Source organism: Lottia gigantea (assembly GCF_000327385.1).
Source record: "Lottia gigantea unplaced genomic scaffold LOTGIsca_129, whole genome shotgun sequence".
Classification (NCBI taxonomy): domain Eukaryota; kingdom Metazoa; phylum Mollusca; class Gastropoda; family Lottiidae; genus Lottia; species Lottia gigantea.
Genome location: NW_008707410.1, coordinates 536,797 through 555,531, shown reverse-complemented (window position 1 = coordinate 555,531; position 18,735 = coordinate 536,797). Strand labels below are relative to the sequence as shown.

General features: G+C 32.0%; 1 protein-coding gene across 1 annotated transcript; it reads right to left on the bottom strand.

Moving 5' to 3' along the window:
- Positions 1 to 5,627: 5,627 nt before the first annotated feature.
- On the bottom strand, positions 5,628 to 9,564 carry LOTGIDRAFT_138753 (hypothetical protein; the record flags this gene model as incomplete). The annotated part of the gene is made up of 9 exons (XM_009048836.1): positions 5,628 to 5,950; positions 6,200 to 6,281; positions 6,600 to 6,720; positions 6,976 to 7,077; positions 7,467 to 7,592; positions 7,867 to 7,967; positions 8,457 to 8,714; positions 8,970 to 9,036; positions 9,359 to 9,564. 9 exons carry the CDS (start codon positions 9,562 to 9,564, stop codon positions 5,628 to 5,630), a joined length of 1,386 nt encoding a protein of 461 aa, XP_009047084.1.
- Positions 9,565 to 18,735: the final 9,171 nt, after the last annotated feature.

The window sequence follows — 18,735 nt, the reverse complement described above, 5'->3', positions numbered from 1 at the left end:
AGGGAAGGGGGATCACTTAATGGGGAAGGGTGATCATATTACTTATCTAGGGAAGGGGGGTCACCCTATGGGGAAGGGGGGTCATATTACATGTCTAGGGAAGGGGGGTCACTGATACATGTTTAGGGAAGGGGGATCATATAAATGTCTGGGGAAGGGTGATCACTCTGATACATGTTTAGGGAAGGGGGATCATGATACATGTCTAGGGAAAGAATACCATGATACATATCTAGGGAAGGGGGATCACCCTATGGCGAAGGGGGATCATGATGCATATCTAGGAAGGGGGTTACTCAATGGGGAAGGGGATCATATTACATGTCTAGGGAAGGGAGATCACTGATACATATCTAGGAAAGGAGGATCGTACTAATAGATATGAGATAGATGCCCATATAAAATAAATGAGAGTTATGGATCTGCATTTATGAGAGTGATGCCTTTGCAAAACGGAAAGTGATGCCCCTTAATATATAAAAGTGATGTCAGTGTAAATGTCCGAGTGATGCTTCCTATGCCACACTTATTTAGAGGGGCATCACCCTCGTATTTATATGAGCATTACGCTGACATCTATGAGCGTCACTCATTTATGGGTGCATCACTCTCAAATATCTATAGTCACTTTAATATGTTTAATTAGGCTCCTTATAAATGTCAGCTAATGTCCCAATAAATGTCGTATATGTAGGGGCATATTTAATAAATGTATAGGATAGGGTGATATTTAGGGGCATCGCTCTCATGTATTGGTGCATCACTCTCCGATATGTAGAGGTATCACTCTTTTACATAGGGGCGTCTGATATATATGGCAGAACTCTAAATTATATAGGAGCATTATGTATAGACATCAAACTACATAATTATGTTTGGGCATACCTCCATGTATGTATTAAATTATGTACTATTAAATAGTAATCGCCCATACAAATATCAGGTACATGATACATTCTGATATTTGTATGGGCTATTACTATTTAATAATAAATGATTTGCAGGTCAGTTCAGATGCTGCGATTCAATAGTGATGAAACATGTCCAACAGTGATCGAACAAAATGCACGAGTGATGCAATACATGAAAATTAATGCTACCTATTTAAAGCAATGCAACATTTCAATAATGACAATACATATCAAAAGTGATGATACCAGTGACAAGCGATGCTACCTGTTAGAAATGATGCTGCATGTTAAAAGTGATGTTACATATCAAAATTACTGCAACAAGAGGTGCAAAATGTCAATAGAGATGCTACATGACATTTGGGAGATAATGTGTCAATTCATCAAGAGTGGTAAAACATGTGAAAACAACCCATCAAAAGTGCAACAATGTGATGTATTAGTGTTGAACTTGTGTAAACCATTAAATATTAGTCACTAATTAGTGTAATAAAAATACGTGTGTTCACTAAATGATTTAATAATTATCACATTTTCCATGATCAACTCTGGTTTCATGTTAACATTTAACAAGAAGAGATGAAAGTTGTTGCAACTCTATTGTCAAGTTGAAACTTTGAACAGATAGATGACACTGAGAAAGAAAGATCAACAAGATTTGGGCTTGGAAAAATGTGGATTCTAACCCAAGAATTTGATTTTTAAACTATAGGAAAAATATTTTTTTTGACCCAAATTACAACAGGTCTCTATATCATTCTAAAAATAGGGTATATAAATTTTAACTCTAAATCCAATGGAATATTGGAGACAAAATATTTCCATTCTTACGTTTTAGAAAAGCAGATACAGAGATAATAGTTTTCACATTTTTTCACTTATGATATAGAAGTAGAAATACTCTATTGAAGAATCAACTTGACAATTTAGTCACTAATATTAATAATAATAATAATAATAATAACCCTGAAAGAACTAAGTAGGGCCTAATTAACATATAATTATTTAATTCTTCGTTAAAACAACTCCTTCAATAGTTAATATAACATGCTAGATAACTGATAATACTGAACCTCACTTACTTTCAATTTGGCAATATCTTTTGGCCATTAAATTGATTGGTCATCTAAATATTTACTTTACCAGCTGATGAAAGCCTTATTTCAGCTATATCTATTAATATCCAAATATTTGCCTCAACAACCGATAAAGCTTAATTCAGCTATCCAGATCACTTTTCAGAAAATATAATTTGACTTCGAGTTCTCTGGCAATTTAATACAACCCTACCATGCCAATTGAGACTGTGGTAATTTTCAGGACATATTGACCTTTTCTTGTGAACTTATTATCAATGACGTCATATCGGTAATAACTCCAGGTGAGAAGGTCAATAAGCTCTGGAAATGACAACATTCAAAATTAGCATTGTATTGTTCTTGTTGAATCGAAGGAGAACCAAAAGTTTTAATAATGAAAAGTGCAATGGATGGTTGTAAATGAGCTTTATCTTTTGGTAAATCAAATATTTAAATGACCGTATCTCTTTAAGTTACTTTTCTTGACTTTGATAATATTTTCTTCAAATTTAACGAACTGTTTTCCAGTTCCAAACAATATTAAATGAAAATGTAGAGATTTTGAACCAGCCAAATTTCACAAATAATCCAACTATGAAATGAAAGTTAGGCCATGTATTCTCTAGGATGTCTTAGGTTCTTTATTTCAAACAATGTTTAAAGGATATCCTAGCGCTAAAATCATTTCCAGAATACGTGGCCTGCTTTTCAATTTTGATAGTTACATTTTTTGTGATAAGGCTAAAAAAAAAAAATTTTAAATTAGTTTTCAAAATCCAGAACCAGAGAATTTTTGGCAATTGTGGTTTGGGAAGAAAAAAGATAATAAAAAATTTCAAGATCTAATAATATTAAACTTTATGCCATTTCAGGGTGACAGGAATTGGGTTTTATATGTTCCAATTTTGTCTGTGTCTTTTGTTAAATGGATGCCATATTAGTAAAACATTTTAAAATAAAACCTTTCTAACTAAAGAATTAATTTAACGTTTGATCAAGGAATAAAAACTTGAAACTAACTCATATATGAATTGAGGAAATGAGTGAACACTAAATATATCTTTAAACAGATACAAAAGAGGTTTTCAAGCCTCTGTTTGTATATCAGGGACATTGTACCTTCAATTTACACCATTCTGATTACCCATTGGAAGTCTATTGCCCCTGTAATTCCATAAAAACTCTATTGTATTCTTGAATACAGGGTGTAAGTGTTCCTGATACACATAACAAGGACTACAAACCTTTTTTCAATCTTTTAAAATGATGTGAATTTTCCGATCTATTAAATTTTTTTTTTAAAAAGATATGTACAAAACAGTAGAATATGTTCTTTAACAACTTTTAAAATTATGATAGGTGTAAAACAGTGTTAAAAATTTGATTTTAAAAAAACAATAACAGGTTTCTTTTTAAATAAATGCAATATTTTCTATGAGTTTTATGACTTGACTAAAACTTGGATAAAGTGCTCGGAACCTTTGATACAACAAGAGAATGAAAAATGTTTATTTTATTTCTGCTCTGAGACCAAGCAGTGCTGACAAATCCTCTAAGATCTAGTCCAAACTTTGCTATTCTGAAAAGTGAGTTAGTGTGTTAAAATTTGACAAATTGGAAATACTAGAATAAAGTAAATATTGAGCAAGGAATTAAACAAAATGTAATTATGTCTGAATCAGTTTTCATGAAACTGATTTTAGGAAGATACAAAAACAAACTTTGGTCAAACTTAGGCTTTTAACATTTTCTACACGTATTGAGCAAAAGATGAAAATAAAAGTAGGCTATTGGCTTGAAAACTCTTAGAAAGTTTGATTTAAGCCAATTAGAGAAAGTCTAAAAAAAGAGTTAAAGATGCAAAACATAACAATTAGGATTTCTTATTCTCATTGGCTGATCAAGATCAGCTGACTAAGATGGAGATTTCTCATTTGCTACTCAAAAACTGACTTTAATCTACGAGAACACATAGGATCTCAAACGATTAAAGTTCTCCATTTAGAAAACCAGAATCGATTCAAGTCAAATAAAAAAAAAAAAAAACAGCTTAAAGAACGAGAAGATTTAACAAATAACGGTGGATAGAAATGAACTATCCAATCACAGATGAGACGTAAATCACCATAGAAACGACTTGAAGTTCATCACATTAATTCATTGTAAAAAAAAACAAAAAATTAACATAGAAGCAAAAAAAAAACGAACATTCAACGTGATTCGCACGAATTCTGAGAATCAGAATCTCATCAGCTGCATGAGGAAATTTGCAAATGAACTTTAGGTATTTACATATTCACAGGTTAAAGGTCAGAAGTCACCTGACGTAAGTTTATTAACCACTCATAGTTACATGTGGTTATTACAGTCTATTTTTCTATTACCCAGCTAACATTTGAAGTTTTCGTTTGTTGCTATGGGGTTACTTCCCCTTTGTTCAGACTCTCAGAAACTTGACATAAGTTTATTTTAACCATTTTATCACAGACCGCAATTTTCACTCGACTGTTCTTTTCGATACATTTCTCCAATTTAATAATGCATTAAGAGCGCAAATTAAACAACCTTTCACATCCAATCCTAAGTGTCTGTTCAAATTTTCTGGCGTCAAGCCCATGCTATGTTTTTGCAACTCTGTAGGTTGCTTTTAACACATTTCTGATTGAGAGTTTATAATTTGAGATTACGACCTCCTTGAGAATCGTCATGGTTACTGGCCAGATTGAGGTTCACCCTAGCAACAACACTGAAAGCCCAGGTAACAATGCTGGCAGGGTTTTGGAGGTTAATCTAGGTTCTGTGGAGTTTGCTGGATAATGCTTCTTTGTCATTTTTTAGGTTTTAATGGAACAACAGGTTTCATGCTAATGTGGGTCGAAGACGAAGTGCTTGTACTTGATTGGTTATTCGTAGTAACCTTCCTAATTTGCATACTGGTTACAGATTCAGTCTTTATGATACTATTTGGCACAGTTCGGCAAGTTTCAGATTCGGATTTTGTCCGGCAAGTTTCAGAACTATTGGATGTTGTTTCCTCTTCTTGGGAAGATTTTTCTTCTGGATGGGAATTTTTTGTTTCCTCATCTGGAATTACAGAAAGAAAAATTATTATTCTCCAACAGTGAATGTGAGTTGGTTAATGGTTGGTAGGGAACTCTTTCTAAAAGAGCTGTTGGGACTAGAAAGAGTGGAACATTAGTCTGGGAGTGAAAGCGTTGGATTTCTGTCAATGGTTAGAACCTATTTATTGTGTTTTATACAAGTTTGATCAATCAACTTATTGAGTAACCATTGGGACTAATAGGTTGTTTTTATATCACAAATAAAGTGACCATACCTGCTAAACTTTTATCCTTCCATTTTTCTTTATTTTCTGCTAAACATTTGACCCATGGTCTCTTTAATTCACCTCGACTACCTGAAAATATCATCAATCAAATTCTTTAAAATACATAATTAATCATCATTCCAGGCTACTTGACAATTCTGTTGAAATTACAAAGGAGTTTTATAGGAAAGAGGAGAAAAACAAAAAGGCACAATTTGGAAAACAGAAGTAGCGAAATTTAAATAGATCAGGGCTTAATTGGGAATGGGCAATTTGGAAATTATACCTTTTGGTTTTCATTTCATTCGATTATAAATTAGAATACCCACTTCCACTGAACTGAGAATTTGATTGGTTTAATTGACTGAACGAAGTAAACCACAGAAAATAAGTGAACCAAAATATCCTTAGAAGAAAATTGAAAAGGTTTAAAAGAAACATACCAAGAGAAGATAGTGAAGTCCTCGATGAAGGACGGTGGGATTGACTTGGTTTTTTCTCACGTTCGAACACCTCCTCAGATATGGACTGATCTACGCTGTTGGATGACGACTGATTTAATGGATTTAATACTTTCTCTAACATATCACCTAAAACTTGAAAACTGGGATCCACAATAAAATCTATAAAACCTGCAAAACAATAGTGGAATTTAGAGGGTTGTGAAAATATACGCTGTTAAATAGTTGAAAGGGTTTCTGAAAAACTTGAATACACCTTAATATATAATAGTAACAACATGAATAACAACTTAGATTTTGCAGATCTTTGTACCACCTGACTGTTCCATGATGATCTTTACAGATAGGTCCACACCAGTATTCAAACTCGCATCCACCAATTCACGAATTAAGCCAACCAAAATTAACAGTTCAACATACCTATTTGAGATTGAGCCACAAGGGTATTTTTTCTATCACATAAAGGAGAAAATGGAAGGCCAAGTTCCTGTTCTCTATCACCCTGAAATTACAAAATACATCCCATAATATTTATCATACACGTCTTAAAGACAACTTTACAAACAGATGAAATTGAGCTCTATCAACTGGTAAAGAAAATATTTAGACAAATATAGACACAGCTGAAATTAAGCTCTATAAGCTTGTAGTCTAAATATTTAGATGACTATACCAATAGCTGAAATTGAGGTATATCAGCTGGTAAAGTCAATATTAAGATCATCAGATTTATCCAATTTAAAAAAATATGCAAACAAAAAATTAAAATTGTCTTCAGGATTCCAACAATTCAAGCCAGGAATCAAAGAAATGTGCATACCTGAAGAAAGAATTCCTCTAACAGTAATCCAGTCCAGCGTTCGTGAAGATGCCAATCTTTAGCTGGGTGACTGATATCAGCACAGTGTAAAACTAATGATAAGGCTTTCGATTTCTCAATACTGAAAAAATAACAGATAATAATCAATTCTAAATTACATAAGGCAGGTTTTAAAGTTGGAAAGAAAAATAAAGGGAGTTTTACACCCTACTCTATATTGGATAGCAACAAAGTATAGTGTGCAATGAAGGAAAGTTCTCCAGGACAACAGATTTCTAACTGTTCAGAGATTCTTAATTAACACAGCCTATAGAAAATGTGATCTCTGAGCTGCATCACCTACAAAAGAAAAAAAAGTAAAGGTGGTTTGTCTTACTTTTCTGGCATACTGAGAAGATTTTTCATATTTTTGATTTGTTGAAAATGGAAAGACATATCAGTAGCTAGTACCATATCTATCACCAACGCTCGAAATTCTCTATAATTTAAAATTTCAATAATTATAAAAAATCTAACAAATTGAAAATTAAAAACGGGAATGATATAATAAATGTCATAATTCTCTGGAATTTTTAATTTCTGGAAGTGCTAGTACACTTTCAACAGTCAACTTGTTTTATCATTTTGTCAACTAGAATGATCCAGGATGACAATTGTTCTCCTTTCATGTCTAATTTGTTGTTTTCTGTCAGTGGCAATGAAAAATTTGATGGAGAGATGCCACTGAATGGTCAAGGGAGGTTCTTACAGGCTATTTTTTCCATTCGTAAATTATAAGAAATTTGAAGTAGGGGAGGGCCAAAAAGCTTTGAATATGTGGACAACACAACAATTTTGTGGTGGTATTTAGCCAAATTCCAGACTTACCTATACTCCTCTTTACTAAGATTGTGTGCTACGTTTAAATCTTCATCTTTCATTAATCTGAACGCTGCACTAATATGATGGTTCTCTAGTACAGCTCTATCATTGTACAATAATGCTACATCAGAACTGAAAATGACATGAAATCATCATTAGATTAAGTGTACAACAGACAACATAAATCCTTGATACAGCACAACAAAGTTTTACCATATAAAACTTATAACCTCCATATGCTTCCTTGATCATTATTCATCAAGACTACATTACACATATTAAGACCCATCACCCGATGCCAATCTGTAACTTGGCTTATCAACTAAGCATTCCATTTAAGTTCAAAATTGTAAGTGGATGACTAACATTGTGGTATAATTCAGCAATAAGAACAACAGTTACTTACCCTGTATTTACATGGAAGTTATTGGTTGTCCCAGTATGTTCGTAGTCATGTATTAGGGCTGCTACTATTGTAGCAAACACTTCTAAATCTGTTAACCATTGCTGAAAAATACAACCACATCATATAATTGACCTAACTTGACTGATGCTGTGGATATGTTTTGGATATGGGACAGATAACATGGGAAGTTGGCCTGTTTATCAAACCTTCTACCCAATGCTGTAAAAGAATGATGGTTTTCATTTTCCTCAATATAAAATACTCTTCTGCTCTTCCCCTAAAACCCAACACTGCTCTTTTCCCTTCCCCTTATACCCAACACTGCTCTTTCCCCTTCCCCTAAAACCCAACACTGCTCTTTTCCATTCCCCCAAAACCCAACACTGACTTTCCCCTGCCCCTTAAACCAAACACTGCTCTTTTCCTTTCCCCTAAAACCCTTTTCCATCGCCCAAATACTAAAGCTTAAACAGAATACTCCATGAAAAATTATAATGATCAAAATACTAAAGACCAGTTAACATAATATCTTTACCCTCAGTCTCTAATACCACACTGTCAATGACTCAAAAAGATATAGCAATACTCACTGCCAGTTTACTCTGGGAGAGTAAATGATGAACAGTCTGTGCCACGTCTGCTCCATGAAGCGCGTTGTGATACGGATTCGTATATTTACTATATCCTTGTTCTAACGTCACTAAAAAACTGTCCAATACGTTTGAACTAATTTTAAACTTGGTTATCAAGTCGTATTTTTGTAACAGTTCATAACCTACAAATTTCAACGCATGTCCATCGGAAGCATCGTTCACATTAAACACATTAAAAGACCAATCATCCAGACTCTGAAATGATTAAATATCATAGAAGAAATATCAAAATTAAATGACAAACACAAAATTGTACACAGATATTAAGTGCTTTTGAAATTTTTACTCCTGCAGAACCTTACTTGGGAAATAGCATACTTGTAGCAACAACTATTTGTAAGGTGTTTTGAGAACCTACACCAATGCTGGCAGAATAGATTGATATATCATAATATGATACTTAATATTTATCATATAGAGGTATGAGTGGCTGGCAATAAACTAACTGACCTTTAATAATATAAGAATATGTGGAGGAACGTGCATCCCTAAGGAACTTGACATTCTTCGATAGATCCTGAAACAGTAACACCAATACTTTAAAAGCTAGTAGCATAATCCTATCACAAAGTCTCATATCTTTAATGTGTACAGACTGCAGCATTCAAGGCCTCGGTTTATTGTCCTATGTGAAGGACTAAATAGTTTTTCAGGTCTTATTTTGAAGTGAAAGTTTAGCCCTCTTAATGCTCAAAATCCATCTCAAGCCATCTGATATCCATTGGCAGAGAACAGTCCTCAAGAGGCTTCGACCCTTTGGGCATTGTCTCGGAGATACTTCTCTCATTTTTGAACAGTTTTTCTTATTTAAAAGCAGAAATAAAGTTTTTGTTACTTACCTATCTACCATTATACCAGCACGAATAGCATGAGCAACACTCCGAAACCTTGGCTTCTCTTCTCCCTTTCTCTTCAGATTGCTCATTGACCTTGTGAAGGTCAAGGCTAACCAATCCCTGACCTCACTGGGCACTGCATCTGGTTCGACCTCACTGAGCTCATCATCCTCGTCGCATAATCGTCTACAACGAAAAATCAAAATCATAAAAACATCTGTCAAATAACAAACAAAAAAAACGCAAAAAATTATGTATTGCATATTATCGTATGAAAGCAAAAAACATTTGGCTATTGCGCACATTGAACATTAATACACTAAACAATATTTCAGTTCTACAGTTTTTACATATTTTGTTAAAGGATTTTCAAATAAAAAATATCTTTTATCTAATTTTTATTTATAACATAAATGTTTGTTTTTTTAAATACATCATGTGAGTAAAATTTGAATACAATATTTTTTTTTTACTATTTTAAAATAACTTTTTGAAATTGATATTTCTATAATCACAGAAAGTACTCCATTTTTGTTGTAAAATCTAAAATTAGTGTTAGTACCGGTACCTAAAATTAGTGACATGCCCAACATCTGGATTTCAATTTCATGCAAAATTCTAAAAAACTAAACTTTGGTGTACAAAATCAGCCATGCCATTTCAAATTTTGTGAAAATGAAATTCGTCTACAACAAAAAAAAAATAATTGTAAAATCGTCTAAAATATTTAAAAATCTGTCCGCGTCATATTTGACTTTGCGTCATTCCCCCCAACCCTTACATGTTCTGTTTTGCTAACTTAAATATTAATTTGAAACATCTATCTTTTATAAAAAAAACAAACAACCTTTTTGAGTCATCACCATTTTTATTTTTCGTTGATTTGTCTCTGAAATTTGGAATTATAACAATAAAGAATATCTTTCTTTTTTTTTTTTAACAAAATATACATTTGTGTATATGAAATTACTAAATTTCACTTCAACTCTTTAATATTTTGTTTATAACCAAGATAAAAGAGTATTTCATTTTAATTAAATTAATTAGTAAACCAAAATTTATAAATTAACTAAAATTCATTAATTTGTCAAATAATTCAAATCATAATTTAATTTATTGGAAATTAATATATTAGATTAATTAGAAATGTTAATTTCACTAACGAGTTAAGAAGTTCCATTAATATTATTAAACAAATCATATATATTAGAATCAAGTAAAATCCTCTATTAACAATATTAGAATTTACACTGGATTACATTACTCTAATACTACACCTTTAATCTTCAGTCAACAGCTAGTATCAATTTAATCAAATACATAGTTTAGATAGAGGAAATCCTCATCATGAACTGTTACTATATCCAGCCAACAAGAGCAGCAGAATTGCTAATTTCAAAGCGCATTACGCAAATTTGTTAGCCTTTGATCTTCTTAATCTGCATCCATACAGAGTTGTCTTAGCACATTTCAGTCTGAATTAGTTCTAGGTCTAGTTTTCGTCGCCCACAAAAAAAAATACAGAATGAAATATCAAGATACGAGGCCTTATTCTCAAAATAATCTTAACTTAAAAAAAAAACTAGATATCAGGAAATACTGTAACCTGATTGGTTAATTTAAAATCAATTTTATGTGATCAACCAATCAGACTGGAAAAATATGAATAATTAATTTCGATAATAACCAGTAATTTTTTAATAATTAGCCAATCAGATGAAGAGAATGCTCAAATCATTTAAGTGAAGTTATTGTGAATAAGGCTCCAGCATCATTTGACTTCTAATACTATTTGGTAAATTTCCGTGCTTATTTTACTATTTTTTTGGTTATTTTGTGATGGTGTAAGCATTCATATAATGTAAAAGTATAATAATTTATGTGTGAACTATCAAAAATCACTCCAACTAAATTATCTTGTTAAGTTTGTTAAATCAAAATCTGCAAAAAATCAAATAAAAGCATGATACACTTTCCACATATTCTAAGCATTTCCCTTAATCTTCAGCATTTCAAATATAATACCCAATTTTCTTAAATATTCTTGTGCAGAATGCATATGCTAACATGTAGTTTCATACATTTCAAAAACAGCAAAAAAATAATTTCTAAATCTTTAAAGTAAATTAAGGCATTAAGTTTGTATTTTTACCAAAATTGTTGTGTATAAATGAAAAATTTCAACCCAAAATTTGGCAAGAAAAAATTTTGTGCATGAAAAGATGCAAAATTATGTACCATACTAAGATTAGAAATTAATGAAAAATTAACTGAAAACCTGAATTAATTAAAATAAGTTCGTTAATAAAATAAATTAGTAAAATTAATGAGTAAAACATGGTAAATCAAACTAAAAATGTTGTTTTAGCACCTCTTGTTGTTTCCTTGATGATGGTTTGTCCTAGAGGAAAACATAGAAAAATACCAAAAAATAGCAACATTGACATGGTAAGACAGGACACATTCAACATAGGGCAAAAGTAATGCAAGGCATAAGGCCTAAATGCACATATGCATTAGGCAAAATACAAAGGAATAGAGCCTAATACATGGTAGAGAAATAACTCTCAGACATACGGAAAAATGCATAGACAATAAGGCTAAAATAATAAAAGTTTAAGATCAAAAACAGGGATAGGGTATAGGCCTAAAGACATCTGCTATTTATTTATGGCCTATGGTCTAAAATATAAGGATAAGGTTAAGCCTAAAACACAGGAAATGTGCCTTAAACAAAGGCATAGGATTAAAAAACAGAGTTATAAATAATAGGCATCAGGCCTTAACCATAAAAGCATAAGGTCTTAGACACCAGGCAAAATACAAAAGAAAAGCATTGAGCTTCAAACATAGGTAAGCTTATAAAGTTAAGTTACCTAAACATCGGTAAAGAGCAAAATACATATGCCGAGCGCCTTTGCCTTAACATAGGCATTGTGCCAAAAGCATGAAAATCTAAGACATAAACAAAATAAATTGACATAATCCTAAAACTTAGGTACAGCTTATAACATCGCATGAGGTAAAAATATAAGGGCATACGACCAAAGACATAGAGCCAAATATATATCTAATTCTAAACTTTAGGCATTTAGTCTAAAACAATAAGCAAAACACATAGACATATTCCTACAACATAGGCACAGGGGCCAAAAGCATATACAACATAGGACAATTAATTCCCTAATGCATAGGCATAAAGCTAGAACATACATAGGGCAACAACATAATCCAAGAATAGAAGTCTCTCTTATGATACGGTATTCCTTACTATATAAGACTTAGGACATCTTTGATTTTTTTACAACATTTAGTTAATAATGGACACCCTTTCAATTACTAGTTTCAAAGCATAGATCAAAAGCAAGTTTCCGAGTGTTTCAAAGAAAACCAAAAATTTCATACAGTATAGTTGTTAGACAAATAATTTATTCATCAACTACCCAAAAGGATTCTCTATCCTGATCATGAATATTTTTTGCACCATTGCAAACTTACCAGACAAAACAGAAAATATTCAAATTAAAACATTTCTGTCGACAGATGACAATTATTGCTTGTGTGTGTTAAACCCACTTAACTCTTCATTTGCATGTTTTTACCAAACGTCATTTAACGTGTAATTACTTCATGAATAAATTAGCCAATAATAAGCCAGGGATTTACATGTTGCGACATGGGAGCCCAGATATAAATAATTTATGAATCACCATTTTTTTTCCTTTGACAGATTCGATTTGTCTGATTCTTTACTTCAAATAGAATTTATTCTAAGTCTTTTTTTTTTTAATTAAAGGGAGACCACACAACAATTATCATTGAAAATTCTATACATGTACTACAGTCGGTCAATCTCTAGATTTGACCAAGAGTTAGGTAATATCTATAATATCTATTTTATAAAAAGAAAACAGTACAACAGTAGACCTCCCTCTGGAATATAACCCTTAGTTGATGTATGTCTGTTTCCATAAACATACAAACAACAGTGGATCATGATATAATAATAATATAGAGGCTGGTATTACTATAAAAGACAAAATTATTGTACACCATAGCACCACTGTCTAGTATATAATTCCGAGTCAACCCGACAGACAATCAAACAGAAGACCACCTTGAATAACATGATGTTATATGTTTTAAGAAGTTGACAAAAGTACAACAATGGACAAATTTGAAATATAACCAAGAGATGTGATGTCTGGTGTTTGTAAGAAGCTGACAGTACAATAGTGAACCACATACATTAAGTTGAGGTTCAGTGCTTTAAGAAGCTGTCAAGGGACCATTCTCTGTCTATTTTAAACAAAACTATCTTTAACATCAGCCGTAGATTAATTCACATTATTGCCGCCACACATTTATCAATTCAATGTCATCTAACCAGACACATGCCATCCTCATTTAAAATTTAGATTACATTACAAATACAGAACACAAACATAAAAAAGTCTTGGAGAAGTATCACAGCAAATTTGAATTTTATAGGAGAACATTTGACTGTTTAGATATAAAATCATCTGAATATAAGAAATGAATGATTAATTTCGATCTATTCCAGACATAAAATGATGAATTTATTTCATCCCTTACATCCACTATATAGGCTACAAATTTTCTTGAATTTTGCCAAGAAAGAATTATTTGAATTTTTGTTGTCTGAGGCTGCACCTTTATTAATTTTATTAACAAAATAAACATTTCACAAACAGTTAATACAAAGTTCACAAATAGGTTAAATTTGGTTTCCTAGAAAGAAGAGCATACTACCCAGCAACTATAAATAGTAATGACAATTAGAGATAATGAACAATGCGATTAGATTGTGGGTCATCAATAGTTACTATTTGGACACAATCATTAACTTTCTTATAAATTAACATGACAGATCTTCATACCGTCAATATATTTATATCCAGTCTAACAAGATGGATGAATACTTTAGTATGAATCTGCAGTTAGAGTTGACTGGCTGAAACTCAATAAGATATTCTGGAAGAAAGGATATAGATTCGCCATAATAAATACACCACCATACTGTCCATGTTAGGAAAGCCACTCAAAAAAAAATTCTACACTAAAGTACATTCCTAGAGTTCTAGAAGAGCAAGCATACTCTATTAAACAAAGACAAAAACTTTCTTGAAATGAGAACATACTCTTTCTGATGATATTGACAAAGGTTGAAAAAAAATTAGGTATATCAATCAATACATTTAATCAATGTCCTTAAAGACAGACAAATAGATTAAACATAAAACACTGGCTCTTGTTTAGCAAGTTCCCTTAATTTTCTCACATTTTCATCCTGATGAGAATTGTTTACCCAAAACATATGTTAGAAGAGATGTGACACCAGGTGTTCCTTACATGGTGAAGAATCAGATATACTGTCAGTGCCAGTCACAAGACAGATAAATGAAATACATATAGAAACAAGTTGTCCAATTTGTTTGTGGTTTCTTGTACCTTTAAGCATAAAACCAAACAACCAATTTGTGATGTTGAAGTTGCTGGGTCATTTTAACACGTAACTAACCGACTAGAGATCTAATTCCTCAAGGGCGAAAATAGTGGCGCCATCTACTGACTAAATTAATACCTTCATTTCCTCTGTGACTTGTAGTTATCTCCTGGTATTTATTCAGAATGAGGCTCTTGTTTCGCAATTATTGGGATTGGTGGCATCTGACTTCTTTACTGTGGGCAAGATGGCAACGTAGTCAATTACAATACAAACAAAAATTCCTAATATCATTGATCTAAAGCATGATCACTCTTACTGAATACCACTGGGTCTATCAACTCCATATCCTAGTCCACTCAGCTAATACCGTTAATGATACGTAATATTTAACCAATCGTACCCTAGTCTCAGAAATGGGAATATTTGAGCTAAAATAATCAGCAATAGTGTTCACAGATTACAGTCGAAATTTAAGCCTTAAAATCCATGTGTGTCCAGAATTATCTACACTTGAAAGTTAAACTGACGTCTTTCTCTTGAGATATTTAAAAATAGAAGGTGAAATTCCTAGTTTGAGATATTCTTGTAGGCAGTATTGGAAAATTGCACATTTCTAGTACTTCTGAAGATTATTTTAATAATATTTTCAATACCCTAATCCACCCTTGAAAACAGCGAGTATAACACTTTGGAATGTGTTCAATTAGCTTTAACACCTTGTCATTAGGTTTGTCTACTGGACATACTTTTTGGTGTGTTAACAAAGCTGATAATGTTTATTTGGTAATTGGGTTCTAGACATCTTCATTGTAAGAATTTTATTTCAAGCAAAAAAAAACATCAACTAAATAGAGTTTTATATCCTATTACAATTTTATCAAGTTCTTAAAAGTGATTTTAATTAAAACAAATTGTACTTCATTGACTTTGAAATTGGAGTGCTAATAAACTTACATCAGCTTTACCACCAAAATAGACAGAAACACTTTGAATGAGCTGCAGGTGCTAATAGCATTGAATTGTTTCTAGTAAGTCAGTATCTATAAGGTAATTCAATTGTGACATTCCATATCACGCAGATAAAAGGTTTTTTTATTGGTCTTCTCAATCAATCGAAAACATTCTGCATTCTGTTTTCTCAGAACTTTTCTGGTTGGAAATATTTATATTACATAAAATAATAACATGAAACAGTCTGAAATGATATGTAGATGAAAAAGTTTTGAAAAAAGTGCAAAAAATGATGCTTTCCGTCAAAAGGACACCCTTATTTTCTTGACGCATGACATTGTACAACAAAATTAATTTCATCAGAATCCTGCAGAATTAACAACTTATTAAACAGATGCAAATAATTTCTAATAGTAACTTAATTATGAACATACAAGTATTCAAAAAACTCCTGGGTTTTAAGTTACTTAGTGGTTTGATGAGACTCAGACTGGTTAGCAAAGAATTGATTGAGAAGAACTTTAACAACAAAAATTGGGGTCATATTGGGTGCAAACAGTTTCTCTTTTACTTAACCAGAAATACACTCTGCTCAATAAGTACAAATCATGAAATGCAATAAAACAGCCATATTCCATGCAATCATTGCAATCATGGCAACCATGCACCCAATAATGTAATTCATTCAATGAATTTTTCATATTAAATTACAGAAGATGTAACGAAACTTGATTTACTCAGACAATTTTCCAATTTGGTAAAATAAATCTTGGCCATTATCAAATTAGGTTTCACCATTCGTCACAATTCATTAAATAGAGAAAAATTATTCCACAAGACTCAGTCTGCGTTGAAAATGAACTGCCATTATCTTAAAACAATCTTCGAACTTTGACATTTCCAAATCAAAATTGAGCTATTTAATTTAGAAGATAGGAGTAGACAAGGTTACTATTTGATCTATGATATGGCCACTATTGCTTGGCACTAGACACCCTTGTTCTTTAATTAAGACGTGTTTGGTTAAGAAATTTGATGAAAAAGTCAGCAACGAGATAAATTAGATCAAGCCTTCAACACAGAACAGTGACTTAATGAAAAACGTTTGTCAGAGATCCAATCTCATTGATGTGTCCTTTTATAGTTTTGGCGTCTGACCAAAAGAGCGTTTGAAATCCTCTGGGAATTCCATACGCTGAACGTGAATTTTCCTTTCCACCCAAATGAAGTCTCAGAGAAATAAAAGTAATATCATAATGCGAGACTGACGTCCCTTGATCATTGGACGTTAATCTAGGTGGAATTAATAACTCCCAGCTCATGTAAATAATAGGGTATATATCGTAGATATGACGTGCCTATTAAATACATTCCTGGCTGTCCATCACTTTTCATCCTAGAAATTCAATAGCTGAGATATTGTGGGGATTGGAACTATTCATAAAGACTTGGAATCAGTTTACTTAGCCACTTTTGTCTCTTTTCTCAGAAAAAGATTCTGAATCGTGCCGATTTTATAATCAATCCAGTTTTATTAATCTGTTCCGTCTTTTTCATTTCTTACGATACTTTTCAGTCATTCCTTGTCGTCTGTAACGAGATTTCTTTTATCCAATCAAATCCTTTTTATTATACACAAAACTCAGTATATTGGATTACCATAGCAAACGTGACCAATGAAAAGCAAGTTGTTATTAAAAGATTTTCTCTACTGAAAGTCAGAAATTTGTCCTTAAAGAAAGTTAGCATCTTAGACTTCAAGATTAGGTAATTGGCATTACAGTGAATATTTGCATACATACTGACAAAAGTTCTTTGTAGCTAAGAACCAAAATATGTGTAATCTTAAGTCAGAATGGAGAGTGTATATATTTTAAACTGTATAATGACATTGCACCAAACAAAGTTTTTGAAGCAATGAGATGAGGTTTAAGAAAATTGGCAATACCTTGAAAAGGTAAAAAGAATGTTAAAGCGGAACATTCTAGGATTGTGTGGGGTGAAATGGATGAACCCCTTAGAAGGGTACATTATTGCTTACTAAAACCACAATTAAAACCAGGCAATATATTAGAATAAAAATAAAGACACTCATTGGCCCCAGGATGCAATAATAGATCCAAAGTTTTGGTTCACAAACATCCAAACAAAGAAATCTTTAATTTTGATCTATTATATATTCTTCACATCATCTAATTACCGTGAAATCAATACAAATCATTGTCTGTAGATGGTCAAATAAAGTTCAAAATGGCCGCCACAATGACTAAAACAACTTTAATGACAACTACCAATCATAATTAGGCTTACAACATTATCATCTAATACATAATAAGCTTACAATGTAAATGAAGGTAAGTAATTAGCTCAACCTCATTAATAACTGTTTCCATGGCAACCGATATTTTCTTAGTAACAATATGATTTTGATATTCATCAAGGAATTTCAATCCATTGAATTGGGAGACGTACAAGAAAAATCCTTTCAGAAAAATGTTAAAAAAATTGGGAATTGGAAAAAGACGAGAGTTAACTATTTCAATGAAACTAAAATTATTCTTAAAAATTCAAACAATTGAGAAAAGATAAGCAAAGCGCAAATGTAGAGCAAAGAAATAAACCATTTGATAGCTATGAAAACAAAACTATTTGCCAAAAAATTTAAGTCCAGCAGCATTGCATATAATTGCATCAAGACTATTTCAATATCATTTTGAATATAATTGACTAAAAGCAAATTGTAAATGAAAGCAAATAGCTGACGCAAATTATATTAACAATTTAACAATATGTAAATTTCAATTGAGACCAATTAGAAAATTCAAATGTAATTGAAACTTGTTGGAAAACTGCTGTACCAAAGCAGAGTTTTTGCATATTAAATCTATCATGGTCTTCAAATGGAATAAGGGCACTCTCAACCACAATTTTCAAATTTTCCAAATCAAAATGACTGCTA